At 45.7% G+C, this 14,182-nt stretch overlaps 1 protein-coding gene across 2 annotated transcripts in view; it reads left to right on the forward strand.

The window, feature by feature from the left end:
• Window positions 1–677: 677 nt before the first annotated feature.
• The window catches only part of TMOD2 (tropomodulin 2), a 49,861-nt gene continuing 36,356 nt past the window's right edge, over window positions 678–14,182 (forward strand). The window contains exons 1-2 of one of the 2 annotated variants that reach the window (XM_074366127.1): window positions 678–817; window positions 12,761–12,958. In XM_074366127.1, coding sequence (XP_074222228.1) covers window positions 12,833–12,958 — 126 coding nt within the window. In that variant the 5' untranslated portion in view covers window positions 678–817; window positions 12,761–12,832. The remainder of the gene's footprint in view (window positions 818–12,760; window positions 12,959–14,182) is intronic. The other variant, XM_074366126.1, reaches the window with a different exon arrangement.

Raw genomic sequence — 14,182 nt, forward strand, 5'->3', positions numbered from 1 at the left:
CCTTGTAACTCCTGAGGAGAAAACCTCTATTGAGTATGTGCGAAGTGCCAGACGCAGGTGCTTTCACATATGCACCTAATATGCATTTAGTCCTCACGTGTCTCAAGCTTTACGCCTACTTTACAGATGAGGATGCTAAGGCTCAGAGAGGCTGTTACCCAGCCTCTCCTCAAGTGAAGCCACTGCGTGTGCGTGGGCTCTCAAACGTCCTCGCCGACAAACTTTAGGTCAGCCTCGCTATCCCCCACCTCCCTACCCCCAGGCACGTACCCCAGCTACTCCTCCTTCGCATGCCCCGCCCCAGGCCCGCGTAAAGCCAGTAAACCTAGGGCCGGCCTGGTCTGGAACTGAGCCCGTGCGAACAAGGCTTCCACGTAAAGATGCTCACTCACCCAACTGCTCCTCACAAGCTCAGAAAGCCTTAGCCACCCACCCTGTCTGGAGCTCCGAGCTTCTCAAGAGTCCGCACAGCCTGGTACCAAGGCTGAGGTCCTCCTCGCCAGCAGAGCGGTTACGGGGTCGGAACGCAGGCTCTGGGCGAGGACGCCTGAAGGGGAAGGGGCTGTGGGGAAGCCGCGGGCTGCAGCCAAGCGGGCAGGGGTCCCGCCTCCGCGCGGCCGCCGCGCGCCGCCCGGAACTACGCTTCCCAGCCTGCTCTGCTGCGGCCGCGCGCCCCAGCGCCGTGCCCGGCCGGGAGCCGCCTGTTGATCGCCGCGCTCGCCCCGGCCACGGCGCCGCCCTGCTCGCCGGCCCCGCTACCTGGGGGCAGACGGACTGACGGCCCGCACCGCCGGCTCCGGGATGGGCGCACAGACGGGTGAGCGCGCCTGGGGTGGGTGTGGGCCCCCCCCCCCGCGCCGGGCGAGATAAGGTCCGCAGTCCCCGGCCCGCAGCGCGGGGCGGCCGCGCCCTCCCTGCCCGCCGGAGGATGCTCGGCGGCGTCGGCGTTCGGCCGGGCGGGCGCGCGGGACCGGGGCCGTCTCTGGCCTCTCCCGCCTGGCGGGCGGCGGGGAGGAGAGCGCGGGGCAGGGCGGCGCGGGCGGGAGGCGCCCGCCGGGAGCGGGTCCCACGCCCTGCACTGCGGCTCCGCCGCCTCTGCAGCCCCCGAGCCGCCGCAGTGAGGGCGCGGTCTCCTGTCCTCCCCGAGCTGCGGGGCTGGGTTTTTCCACGCTGGGCTTTGTTCCCCACTTTCTCCTCTCCTGTGAACGTTTGACAAGCTCCTGGAGCCTAATGCCTATCATTGCAGCCTTAGAGCAGGCGACAGGGAAGGGTGGACTCCCGCTGGAGCTGTCACCCGCGGGGCGTTTCAGCCTCCGAGAAGGCAGCGTTCCAAGAGCGGCCTGAAGCAGGTCCTGAGACTTTTCTTTTTTTTTCCTGGTTAAAATAATGATAGCATTTGCTCCCTTGAGCCCTCCTAAATTTTTTCTGTTGACTTACAGAAATGAAGATTGATTTTTTAAATAATAATAACAACAATAATAACAATAATAATAATAATAATGATAAGGGCTTCTAATGGGAATTTTGACTTAAGGTGTTCAGAGATGGGAAGGTGATGCAGGCAAAATGCAAATTAGCAGTGAAGGAGGCCGTGAATGCTACAGGCTTCCTTTTGCCTACTAAACATCTGAATCACCAGGTCCTTGATTGGGAAGGGAATGAAAAGAACATCGGAGCAGGTATTTATAAAACCCCTTTCCAGTCCGAGCTCTTCCCTTAAGGAGCTGAGGGATCCCAAGGGACAAGTCCCTTCGCGTCTCTTGGCCTCTTTCTCCATGTAAAATGGGGACATTCTGGCTAAATGATTTCTAAACCTCTGTTCTTCCAAGATTCTCATATCATGGAGCTGAAACGACGAGGGTGCTTCTGTTCAACAGCATTGGAAAAAGCCTGCTTGTGACAGAACAAGTGGCTTTACCCTAGTGAGGAGGAAAGATTTGTCAGGGCTTAGACTATCTGATTTAAAAAAAACAAACAAACAGATTTCCTCTATCTACGCTCTGCAGTCTAACCCAGTAAATATCATTACAACTTTTTTAATTTTTGTAAATTACTCTAAATTGGTAGGCAACATTCTGTGGGTTTTTTGTTTGTTTGTTTTTAATTTGCAGAAGGTGAAATGATGGGATTAGCAGGTAAATGGAGAAGCAGATGGCTCCCTAGGGCTGGGCAAGAGCTGTCAGATATGGTCAGCAAGGAGGTAGTGAGGAAACTGCAGCAAGAAGTAACCAGAGAGTACACCCACTGAGGAGAGAGAGGATGGGTACTGATGGGTCATTGTTTGAATTGCAAATACACAATAGAAGGCACAAGAGAACCAGAAAACCAGTGCTGTGTAACCCGAACACAGGGTTCATCATCATCATCATCATCATCATCATCATCGTCATCATCATCATCATCATCATCATAGCAATAATAGCAATAATAATAATAGCAATAATAATAACAGGGCAAGGATTCATCCATGGGCACAAACCTTTGAGCAAAAGGTTGTTGGGGAACAGGATTTTCATGCTATTTCAAAGTATCTCACCACAGATTACCTAGGGGAAATGTGTCCTTACAGTGGGGAGATGAGGAAGTCATCACTCTTAGCCTAATAATCAAGCTTACCAGCGCCTATCCTGAGTCTTCTGTTGGGATGCAATAAGAAGGTCATAACTTCCCCCCTGGTGTGGTGTTCCTGTCAGAAAGACAATGGGGCTGGGATATTGTAGATTAAAATATTTAACTGATATAACAACCAGTTGGAGTATGAGAACTTTGGATCCTAGATCAGGAAAAAAAAAATAGCTATAAAAGATGAGTTGGAGACAACTGGGGAAATTTGAATATGGGCTGCATGCTAGTTAATGTTATGGAATTACTTTAATTTTCTCAGGTGCAGTGTTGGTAGTGTGGTCGTGTAGGACGCTTTTCTTTTGCGATGTGAGTATTAGAGACAAAGCATCATGACGTCTGCAACTTCCAGCTGATTTGGGGGAAAAAACGTACAAGGGTGGGGGAGCAAGCTCAGAAATGTAGCAAAATGATGACAGTTGGTGAATCAAAGAGAATGGAATACGGATGTTTCTTGTACTATTCTTTTACCTTTTCTATATATTTGAACTTTTTGAATTAAAAATTGAGGTGATTAATAAAATAGATAGGTAATCAAAGAAAGGATTGGAAAGGACTGTGTGGTTAGTGACAGCCAGCTGCAATGAATCTGTGAAGAACTCGCAGTGAACCTGTGGCTTCAAGTCCCAAGATTTAAATCCTGTTGGAGGTGTGAGTGGGGTCAAGGGAAGTTCCCTTTTTTGGTTTGTCTTGGCTACTGTCAATCATTTATTCTTAAAACGCCTCATCCCCTAACTCCAACCTCAAAGCATTAATAATCCCCAAACCTTAGAAATGCTAACTCTACAACCATCCTGAAAGGGTTGTCCCTTTCCTCTCTGAGTTCAAGCTCTGCACCAGTGCAGAAGGAAATTCCAAATGGGGGTTCTTTTTATTTTGAGTTAGGAGAGTGTTGGGGGAGAAAACAGATCCATCTTTTTGACAGAAGTTGTAGGATTTCCTCTCATTTATTTGTTAATCACATACAACCAGGTGTTTTTCTAATAGACATGAAGGGACTCAAAGAAGCTCATAGAAGGCATGTGCAGAAGAGACTTCTTGTTGCCAGACCAAGAAAACCAATTCTTAAGATATAACACAATTTTATACAGAACTTTTTACTGCTATGATGGTCTTCCTATACCTGAAATATATATACATATATAAATATGTATATATATGTATCTGCTTTCATGTTTTGCCCCCCTGTTTTGGCATCAAGGCTTCCCCATCTCTTTCATGTGTGTCGCCAGTATTTCTGGGTTTCCCTTGTGACAGCTGAGTAAAGTGGGAATGAGAAGGTCAGCTCTAGGACTGTGGGTAAAAGGAGCTCATGAAACAGCCGTGCCACGCCTGGGCAGGAGGAGTAAGGAGCAAATCTGGGGCACCAGCCCTGTGAAAGGTCCAGGAGGCCTCTTGTCAGAGCAGTGGGCGGGGTCTAGAGTCCAGGGAGCTGGGCTGCTGTTCAGCCTGTATGTGCCGGGTCAGCCACCCCTGTTGTTTATAGCTGACACCCATTCTGATAGGGCAGTGCCCATTTCACACCAGTTAAACATTTTACGTATCTTGATAAGCAGTCATGAGTCAAGGTGCACATAGCACCTATAAGCCATAACAAAGCTTTAATCAAAACCTAAGTGGAAAGTTCTTTAGTTTTCTTTTTTTCTTTTTAATTTGGAAATCTAATACATTCCAATATTTTACGTACACTGTAGGAAAATTCTAGAATATGAAAAAGTCAGAAAGTGTAAAAAGACTTAGTCATGGGAAAAAAAAAAACCTAAGTGGGATACAGATGCCAGAGAAGGAGAGAAGATAGGTAGGCAAAGATTCATAAGCAGGCAGAAGCCTGGAGGGCAGGTGCGTCACAAGACCAAAAGAGGAGACCCCGTAGTGCAGTGGGGAAGTGAGAAGCCCACAGCTTCTCGAAGGCAAGATGATGGGACATGGCGAGTGCAAATAGGCCGTTGAAAGCCAGAAAGACCCAGACACCCAAGTGGAAGGCAAGGAGGTAGATAGAAGTCAAGAGACAGGAAGTCTTCAGAAAACAGAATAGGGCCAGACAAAGGGGTAGGGCAGCAACAAGAAGTAGGATCTGCCAGGAGAATTAGAAACCAGGTGGCTATCTAGGCAGGCAGTGAGACTTCCATGGTACAGCACTTCGGCCCCAGCAAGGAAGCTTCTTGGCAGCTGCTGCCCTGGTGGAAACCTATCTCCTACTTTGGCCCGCCTACACATGGAGGCATGCTACACCAGCACTGCTGACCCAGGGCTCCGATGGGGTGCGCCTCTCCACGTTCAGCAGGTCCTGACAAGGATAACAGAGGGTGCAAACAGCCCAGACAGAAGAGTATGCCCAGACCAAGGACAAAAGAGAAATGGCTTTGACTGAGGGATTGCACGTGTCAGCTACTGTGCCTGGTATACACGTCATCACGTTAGGCATCACCTCCACCTTCTGAGATAAGTACTTTTCTTTGCCTGTTGTACAGAGGAAGGGACAGAGGCTTGGATAGGCTGTCACTCGCACATGGATCTGTAAGCGTCAGGTCAGGGCTGGTTGACTCCAAGGCCCATGCTTCTAGTCTTCTGTGCTCTTCTGAACCTGGAATGGGAGGTTACTGTGAGCACATTGTTTTAAAAGGAGACTGTTTTTAAGCACAGTTGGAGTTCTGGCAGTTTGTACGTTATTAGATCGGGAAGTCAAGAATAAAGAGTCTCAGATACAAACTCTTCATTCTGGTAAGATCCGTTCCTCATTCCTCGTTCACTTTGCCCCTTCCAATTGCCTTCTCATATTTTTTGCCTGAAATTCCTTAACACGCCCCATTCTCTGTCCTTCATCTCCTGCAAGTATTTCCCAGAATATGGCAGGAGCTATTTGGTCATTTTAAAAAAGAAACAGACCGGAATGGGCCATCTTCAAATAGCTAGATCCCAAAACACAGGCTGTGTGTTTTGTACACATCTTTGTATGTGTCTGCAGCTAGAAAGGAATTAAATATGTAGGATCGATTCATGTTTTGTTGGAGGATGTATTTATAAGCTGATTTTGTTCTAATTTACTAGTTGTAGAAAATGTAGATTTGGCTCTTGTGCAAACTGGTTCACTGATTGTTTACAAATTATTATAAAATATTGACAAGATGTAATAAAGAATAATAACTTCCCAATGACTGACTACCCTACTTGGGATTAAATCATCACCAGTGTCGTGGAAGCCCAAGGCCGCCTTCTCCAACTGAATCCCCCTCCCCTCCCACAGTGGTATCTGTCCTTTTCATGTGCAGCCCTCGGAAGCTTTCCCAGATATGTATGCACTCCAAAGCAATTTATGGCATTGTTTTGCCCATTGAAAAACCTTTTCACTGGGTTTTATGAGTGTTTTTTGTTCACTCTTATGTAAAAATTGGTCTTTGGTTTGTAGCGGGTGCAATAAATAGGGCTGCCCGTTTTAGCTTTGGTTCTAAGTCTGTGCTTAGGCAGGGCCAAAGGCTGGGCACTTCGTGTTGTGTCTGAGTGTCCTCCTTCATGCCACAGTTGTACAAATAAGGTGGTGGAGAGGGAAGCAAAGACAGCCGCACGCCTTGTTTCCCTCAGGGCTCGTATCTTTGGGTGACAGGAAGAGTTATTAGAGGGCCCAGGTCATCCTTCCTTCAGCTCAAGTCCTTGCTCCTGTTTTCCGTTTCCCTAACCGGCTGGTGTACATGCCCACCTGGACTCCTGGAAGCCCTGTTTGGCAGTTGCTTTATTCCAGTGCATACATTAATTTCTTGTTGCGTGTTGAGAGAGCTTGCCACCAGACAGACGCTGTGTCGGAGGTGAGGCTGCAGAAGTGCTTTGCAAACTTTCCACTGCGGCATCACTAACAGGAGGAGAGGGCAAATATGAACCCTTGAGGGCCTGGGTGGGGGCTAAAGCAGGCTAGCCATGAGCCAGAAACCTGTGATTTCACTTTAAAAGCTATATGAATCGTATATTCACATATGTCTGTATTTGTTATTAAAAAAATAAAACCAGCTTTCCCCCAGACCTTCAGGTTAAAGTTGTGCTCCAGGGGGATGCACTATTTTTGTTTCCTCCTCTGGCTTTGAGACCCCCTGAGGTATTGACACAACATTCGCAGTTTGTTTTAACAGGCACTGTTGTGTAGTATTATTGTAACTTCTGAATGTCTCTCTCACTGCTAAACTGTAAGCTCGGTTAGGGCACAAGCTGTCATCTGTTTTGTTCACTGCTCTTGTCCCAGCAGTGTCTGGAACAGGTGGGCTTTCAATAGATGCTTGTTAAATGAATATACAAACCTGAGCTTGAGAAGCCCAGGAACATGAATGACACCATCATCCCTGTCCCTGGGCATCTGCTGTGTAGCTGGAGAGAGAACCATTTATGGAGCATACATGAAAAATAATGAGAGAGAGGGATGGACACCTGAATGGTGACATAGGCAACGTGAATTTAGGAAGCAGAGCAACTTCTGTTGGCTTCGGTGGCCTTACAAAGTTCCAAGACAAAGAGTGGAGGCTGTGGCTATGTGGAATGAGCGCTGTGGGTCCCTTCACCTCTCTGAGCTCATTTCCTTCCTTTGACGTTTGTTGCACAGTATTTGTTGGATGCCTACTCTGGATCAAGACCTGTGCCGGGAGCCAGGATTATAACACTGGCTAAAACTGATACAGTCCCCACCCTCACAGAAATTAGCAAGGAAGGCAGAAATAAAACAGGCAATTGTAATAAAATCAGGGAGCGCTCTGATCAAGGGGTGTGCCACGGTGTACAGACCTGTCTAGGGGTCTGAACAAGGCCTCTCTGAGGAATTGAAGCTTCCATTGAGCCTGGAAGATGAGTAGGCTAGCAGTAAGGCAGAGGAAGAGAGAATAAGAGTGCTCTGAGCAGAGGAGATGACATAAGGCATGATCCAGGAATTGGAAGTGGTCCAGGAGGCTGGAGCCAGGAGGAGATGGGGAGAGTGCAGTGCAGGATGAGGCTGATGAGAATGACAGAGACCAGACTGTGAACTTGAACCTTATCCTCAAGGCAAAGGGAAGCCCCTGGAGGATTTTAAGTAACTAGAGCAGAGTTGTTTAAAAAGATCACTTCAGCCATTTGTATAGAGAATAGATCTGAGTGGTCTAAGGCTGGATGTGGTGGTGCAACAATGAGTGAAGAAGGTAGATTCTCAGCATGTTTAGGTAAAGCCTGGATTTCGTCATTGATGGGTGGAGAGCAGACAAGAAAGAGAAGGTGTCAAGGATGGCTCCCTGGTTTCTTGGCCAAATTCCTGAAATTGGGAATTCCAGAGGAGGAGAAGCTATTTGGAAGGAAAGATGATGTGTGAGTACTTCTGACATTTGAGGTTCCCGATTCAGCGAAGCAGAGATGTTGATTTGGCAGTGGAAATATGTGGATCTAGCCCCCAAGGAACAAAGTCTGGAACAAAGGTAGGGATTTGGGGTTCTTCGGGATATGGATTATAATTAAAACTTTGGAGGAGACGCGTTTCCCCAGGGAGGATGCGTAGTGTAAGAAAAGAAATGCTAAGACAGGATCTTGTAACACACCAGTATTTAAGGTAGAGAAAGAAGAATTGCCAAAAGAGACCAAAAAGGGGTGATCAGAGAAGTGGGAGAAAAACCATCTATGCTGCTGGACTGGATGATCTTTAAGGCCTCGCTCAGCCCTGACCTTCTGTGGTCCTGCAGAGCTGGGATCTGAGCCAGGCCTCAGAAGCAGAGCTCATGGATAGGCCACAAGAACACAGAAGGGCATTCCAAGTAGTCTTACTGTATCAGCCAAGGTCCCAACAAGAAACAGAGGACACACTCAAACTGAATAATTTGAGGGAATTTTCATCAAGAGGCTATTTACAAAGTTGTAAATGGTTTGAGGAATCCAACTAGGCAGAAATCTGGCACTAGCCACACAGAGACCCTTCACTACCCCCAGGCCTGAAGTCAGTGAGGCGGAGGCAAGAGGATGGAGAGGGCTTCCTGGCAGGCGATGTAGCCTCCCTCTCCCCCTGCCCTCCAGTTTCCTGCTAGTGCCTCCTGTTGGCCAAACAAGCCAGAGAGCAAGGAAGCCCATGGATGCAGTGTAAATACATCATCTTCCTGGGACACAGAGCAGGGTGGGGAGTGAATGGGGAGGGGAGGAGCAAACGAGCTATCCAGAACAATTACCTTGGGAAGTAGAAGTTTATAACTAAGACAGCACATTAGTTTCCTACTGCTGCTGTCACAGATTCAGGGGCTTAAAATGACACAGATTTATTATTGTACAGTTTTGGAGATCAGAAGTCCAAAGCAGGTTCCACTGGGCTAAAATCATAGTGTCAGTAGGGTTGCATTCTTTTTGGGAGGGTCTAAAGGAAAGATCCTTTCCAGGCCTTTTCCAGCTCCTAGAGGCCGCTCCCTGCATCTTCAAAGCCAGCAACTGCATCACCCTGTCCCTCTGCTTCCGTCTTCTGCCTTCCTCTTCCATCTTTTAAGAATCCTTGTGATTCCATTGGACCCACCCAGATAATCCAAGATAGTCTCCCTAATTTAAGATCCTTGCTTTAATCAGTCCTGGTCCCTTTTGCCATTTAAAATAACATATTCCCAGGTTCTGGGAATTCGCATGTGGACCTCTTTAGGGGGCAATTATTCTGCCGACCACAGAGAGCCAATGAACCCTTTTGACGAGACTGGAGAAAAGTAATGAAGCCAGAAAAGTGCAGATCAAAGCCAAATCATGGGAGTCTGGGATGCTAGACTGTCTGAATTTCATTCTGTAGACAAGAGGGAGCCATTGTAAGTCCTTACCCAGCGAAGTGGCTTGTTAGCAGTGTTAAGAAAGATGATCTGATAGTGGTACTCTGGGTGGCTTAGAGCAAAGAATGGAATCCTTTCAAGATGCAGTGAGAGTACTCCATGTCCAAAGGAACAAAGGTCTAAAACAAGAGTGACAGGAAGGGCTGGTGTGAAAAGTGCCGTGTGGTAAGAATCCCCTGGAGGTGCTAACCGACCAGACGTAGGGAGAAGGGGAAGAACCTCAGGTGGTCTGAGTTTTGGAAGTGACTGACTGGTAGAAGGAGAGTATGATCTAGAAAACCAAGAGAGTAAGTCTGTTTCAGGGGAAGATAAGGAGTTGAGGTGCAGTTGTAGAATCCTGGAATAGAAATACAGATAGAATCTTACCAACTCGAAGATACCATTGATTGTGACAGATACCAATATTTTACATATTGCTGAGAAAAAAAAATGCTGCCAATTAAAATGTAATTTTTTACTTTATTAAAGAGCTGTTTTAGACTTACATAGATTTTTGAAATCTTTTAATCAACATACAATAAGTCACATATATTTAAAGTGATATAGTTTGATAGGTTTTGACATATGCCTATGAAGCAATCACCACAATCAAGGTTATGAACATACACAACCCCCCCCCCAAAGTTTCCTCAGGCCCCTACATAATCCTCGCTCGTCCCCTCCCTGCCTCTCTCCCATCCCTAAGCAACTCCTGATTTGCTTTCTGTCATTTAGACCAATTTACATTTTCTAGAATTTAGGCAAATGGAATCATGCCACGTACATTCTTTTTGGTGTAGCTTCTTTCATTCAGTATAATTGTTTTGAGGTTCATCTACGTTGCTGTGTGTATCAGGAGTTCATTCCTTTTTATTTCTGACTAGATTCCATTATGTGGATGTATCACAATTTGTTTATCCACTCACACCCTAAGGATCATTTGGGTTGTTTACAGTTTTGGCTATTACAAATAAAGCTGCTATGAATACACATAGATTTTTTGAAATCATATATTACCTCTGTGCATACATTTGAAAAAAGAGGGGGAATGGAAGTGAAATGAATTGGTTAATATTGTTAAAGCTTCTTCATGTTTGGATTCCAACTTTTTGAATCTCTTTTTGACTCACATTCATCGGTGCTTTGTTTTTTTCCACACAGTATCTCTTCTGTGCCATCAAGAGTGGTAATTTTTAAAAATCTGAACTAAAACCTTTCATGTTGGCTCTTAAACCCACTCCGTACATTATGTGGACCTGACCTAACCTGGACCTTCCTTTGGGAGGGATGCTACACATCACCTGAATCACTACCTCTCCTACTCCCTCCCCGCTAGTTTTTTAAAGAGTGTTCCAGTATTTTTTTAAAAATCCCTGGGATATTTTCCAAATCCCTGACTCCCATTTCGCTTGTTTCGAAGCTGGTGATTTTGATATTTACACATATGTAGGCAATGACAAGTGTATCTTGACTGCTGCTGGGTAAACAATCATTGTAAGACCGTCAGTTGTAGGACACACCTCAAATTTCAGAGCGTTAAGTGTGGGAAACTGTGCATCTTAGGATCCATTGGACAGGGTAGTTCAACCAGGTCATTTGATGGCTAACAGCCTGGCAGATTGAGATCCTTGTCCAAAGTCACACAATAAATCTGTGGTAGCTGGGACCAGAACAAAGTGTGTATGATCCAGTTGGTTTCTCTGACTTTAGTGGAATGGGGCTTTTTGTTTGTTGGTTTTGTTTTTGTTTTTGTTTTTACTGGAATATTGCAATTGGAGCTTAAAAGAAGGTGGGCTGATGGGAGGGAAAGAGAGTTACATTGTATGAGGAAAAAACACAAAAATAGAAAACCACAAGCTTGAACACAGTGAGCAGTTGAAGTAAGGAGAAAGGAACAACCTTCTAATAGCTCTTAAGTGGCCCGCCTACAACTATTCTCTTTCCATGACAACCCATCTTTCATTCTTACTGTTTGAATTGCCTTATTAGAAACTGGGCTTCTCAGATCATTCCTCCACTTTAAAAATTTGTAGTGGCTCCCATCTCCAACGGAATAAAGCACATAGGGAAAGGCCTTCCCAGATGTCCCTTCCTGTCTTTAGTTCTTTTCTCCCCGCTCCTCCCCCCACCCCAACATTGTCCTCTCTAGTCACACCAGCCATTCAGCATCACCTCCTATACTTTATCTTTGTGCCTTTGTTTATGCTGTTCTCTTTTCCTGGAAGGACCCTCCCCTGCCCACATCCACCTTATGACCTCTTCCTCCACAGTTCAAACACAGCCTCTTTCACAGTTGCCCCTCAAACTCCCCTTATCCAATGATTATTTCCTCATGTGTTTTAAACCTGTGTTAGACCATAGCACTCATCAGGTGGTGGTATCCCTTTTTGTGTGTCTCACTAAGCTGTGATCTCCGTGGGGGAGGGGCCATATCTTGCTGATCTGTATATTCCTGTTTTCTAGAACCATGCCTGGCAAACAGTAGGTATATGGCAAGGATTAATTGCTTTGAAACATCTGCTTGATGTTGATATGGCCAGAGGAGAAACACAATCGGTTAAGTAGGTTGGTATTTCCTGAATGCAGTATTATCTTTCTAGGGACGATCTGTAAAATGCTCTACAAGAAGAAAGGGGTTGGGTAAAAATTTCATTTAGTGTGGACGTTTAGAAATAAGGTAGTGTAAAAGGAGTAGGTTGAAAAAAAGAATGGACTCAGGGTATAAAGAATCAGAGAGGGTGGCTAAAGAAACAGAAAGGAAATGGGGCTAGAAAGAGAAGAGTAGAGACAGTAGCCAGGCTTTTAGACTCTGACTTAGTTTAATCACAGAGGAGTTTCTCGACAATGCTTTCTCACATGGACGTTCCAAACTCTCTTTCCTGAATGAACCCCATTCTGTATTCTTCACATCACTCTCCCTCTGAAAAGACACAAGTATGCTTCTTACAACTGCCGTACAATTAGTGCATTGTTCTTCATTATTTTCTGTGGAAAGCAGGGGGAGGCAGAGTAGTATGGTGGAAAGGCACTCACTACACAGGGACTCCGAGGGCCTGGCACATCCCAGCTCTGGGGCCTCGAGCTAGGCTCTCAGCCACTCTGACCCCAGAATCTTCATCTGTAAAAATGGGATACTGATACCTGTTCAGGCTTCCTTTCCAGGTCATTGTAAAGATCAAAATAAGTGAAATAATAAATATGGAAACACTTTGTAAGCGGTCAGGCTGCCCTGCAAATGAAGGTAATATTACTTACTTTGTTAGACTATCTGTCTAAAGGAAAGACTCCATGGGCAGGTAGCATAGCCCTGTCTCCTACTAATAGGCTCTGTTTACAGAAGGGAGATAACAGTGTTTCTTTCTTCCTAGTAGTATTCTGAAGTCTCCAGAAGCTGGCACATTTAAATGTTCATGGCCCGTGAGAAAGGCGTGTAAGAGACCATGGCGCTCCCTTTTCAAAAAGAGCTGGAGAAATACAAGAACATTGATGAAGATGAGCTTCTTGGCAAACTCTCAGAAGAAGAACTAAAACAGTTGGAAAATGTCCTTGACGACCTAGATCCTGAGGTTAGTGACCTGGAACTGACGCAGTTAGTGGTAGGATGGGGTAAACGGTGTGGCGCCATCCGTAAACAGTAGTGTGGATCCCTCGGCTCCACATTCAAGTTCTGTGCTCTTCCCTGATTGGCTCTGGGTCACTTACTTTTATAAACCCATGGAGAGCCTCGGCAGTCACATCTATAGTATGACATGGCAATTATACTTCTTAAAAGCCAGTTTAATGTAAATGGGGGAAATATTTTCCATTGGCTGAAGAAGGACTAATCTGACTTAGGGAATACGAAAGGAAAGAGGGAAAGGACATACACTCTGCTGGACCCAAAAGCCCTTGAGATAAATTGTATGATCCTCATTTCATAAATGAGGGGACAGACCAGGGACAGTAATTTACGTTAAGATCCCACACTGGCAAATGTCAGAGATAGTATTTAAACCAAGTCTTTAACTCTGAAAGCAGATCTTTTTTAGAGCTTGCTTCTTTAACGTGTATAAATGACTTGAAATCTTTGGTGCTCTCACAACAGTGGCTAGATTAGAATAACTAACTGTCATACCAAGTAAATTTAAATGGAGCTTCTCATATTTTTTGAGCTCCTGAAAAGGTAAATAGCTTGTCAAAGTGTTTGTATAGCAAGCACTTTTCTTCAGCCCTGCTAGTATTATCTCACACTTAGAATCAGAGTTACCTAAAATGGTGATTTTACTATAAATAAAAATATCACTAAAATATTTGTATGATATTCTATTATGCCAGATAATTTAGATATTGTATTTACTTTAAAAAATGCAAGTGTCTTGTTTTTATTTTTTAAACTTGAGAAAGGAACCTCTAAGTTTAATCAAGCAGGTATCAACATCTACCCTAAAATTCACTTCCCAGCTTGGATGTTTCCTAGGAGAGAGGTTAGAAATAAAAGTGTGTGGTGTACATGCCTGCCTGGGAGCACGCTGGGTGCAGACTTGGTCAAACCTAAGTGGGATCTATGAGGAAAGAGGCTGTGCAAGGTGGCTGGCCTTATGCTGCCACATTCTAGAAGGCATGTGCAGGAGACTGAGGCTGCTCCAGCCATCTGTGTTCTGCCTGAGCTCATTGGGAGCCCCCTCTTAACACAGGATGTTAGAGCCAGTAGGACCTCAAAGATATGCCAAAACCCAGCCCTCAGCTCACCGCACATCTCTGCACAGGTGTCCTCTCCATGCTTCCCCATGCCCAGCAGGGGTAGGGGAGGT

Source organism: Camelus bactrianus, chromosome 6 (genome assembly GCF_048773025.1).
Source record: "Camelus bactrianus isolate YW-2024 breed Bactrian camel chromosome 6, ASM4877302v1, whole genome shotgun sequence".
Lineage (NCBI taxonomy): Eukaryota > Metazoa > Chordata > Mammalia > Artiodactyla > Camelidae > Camelus > Camelus bactrianus.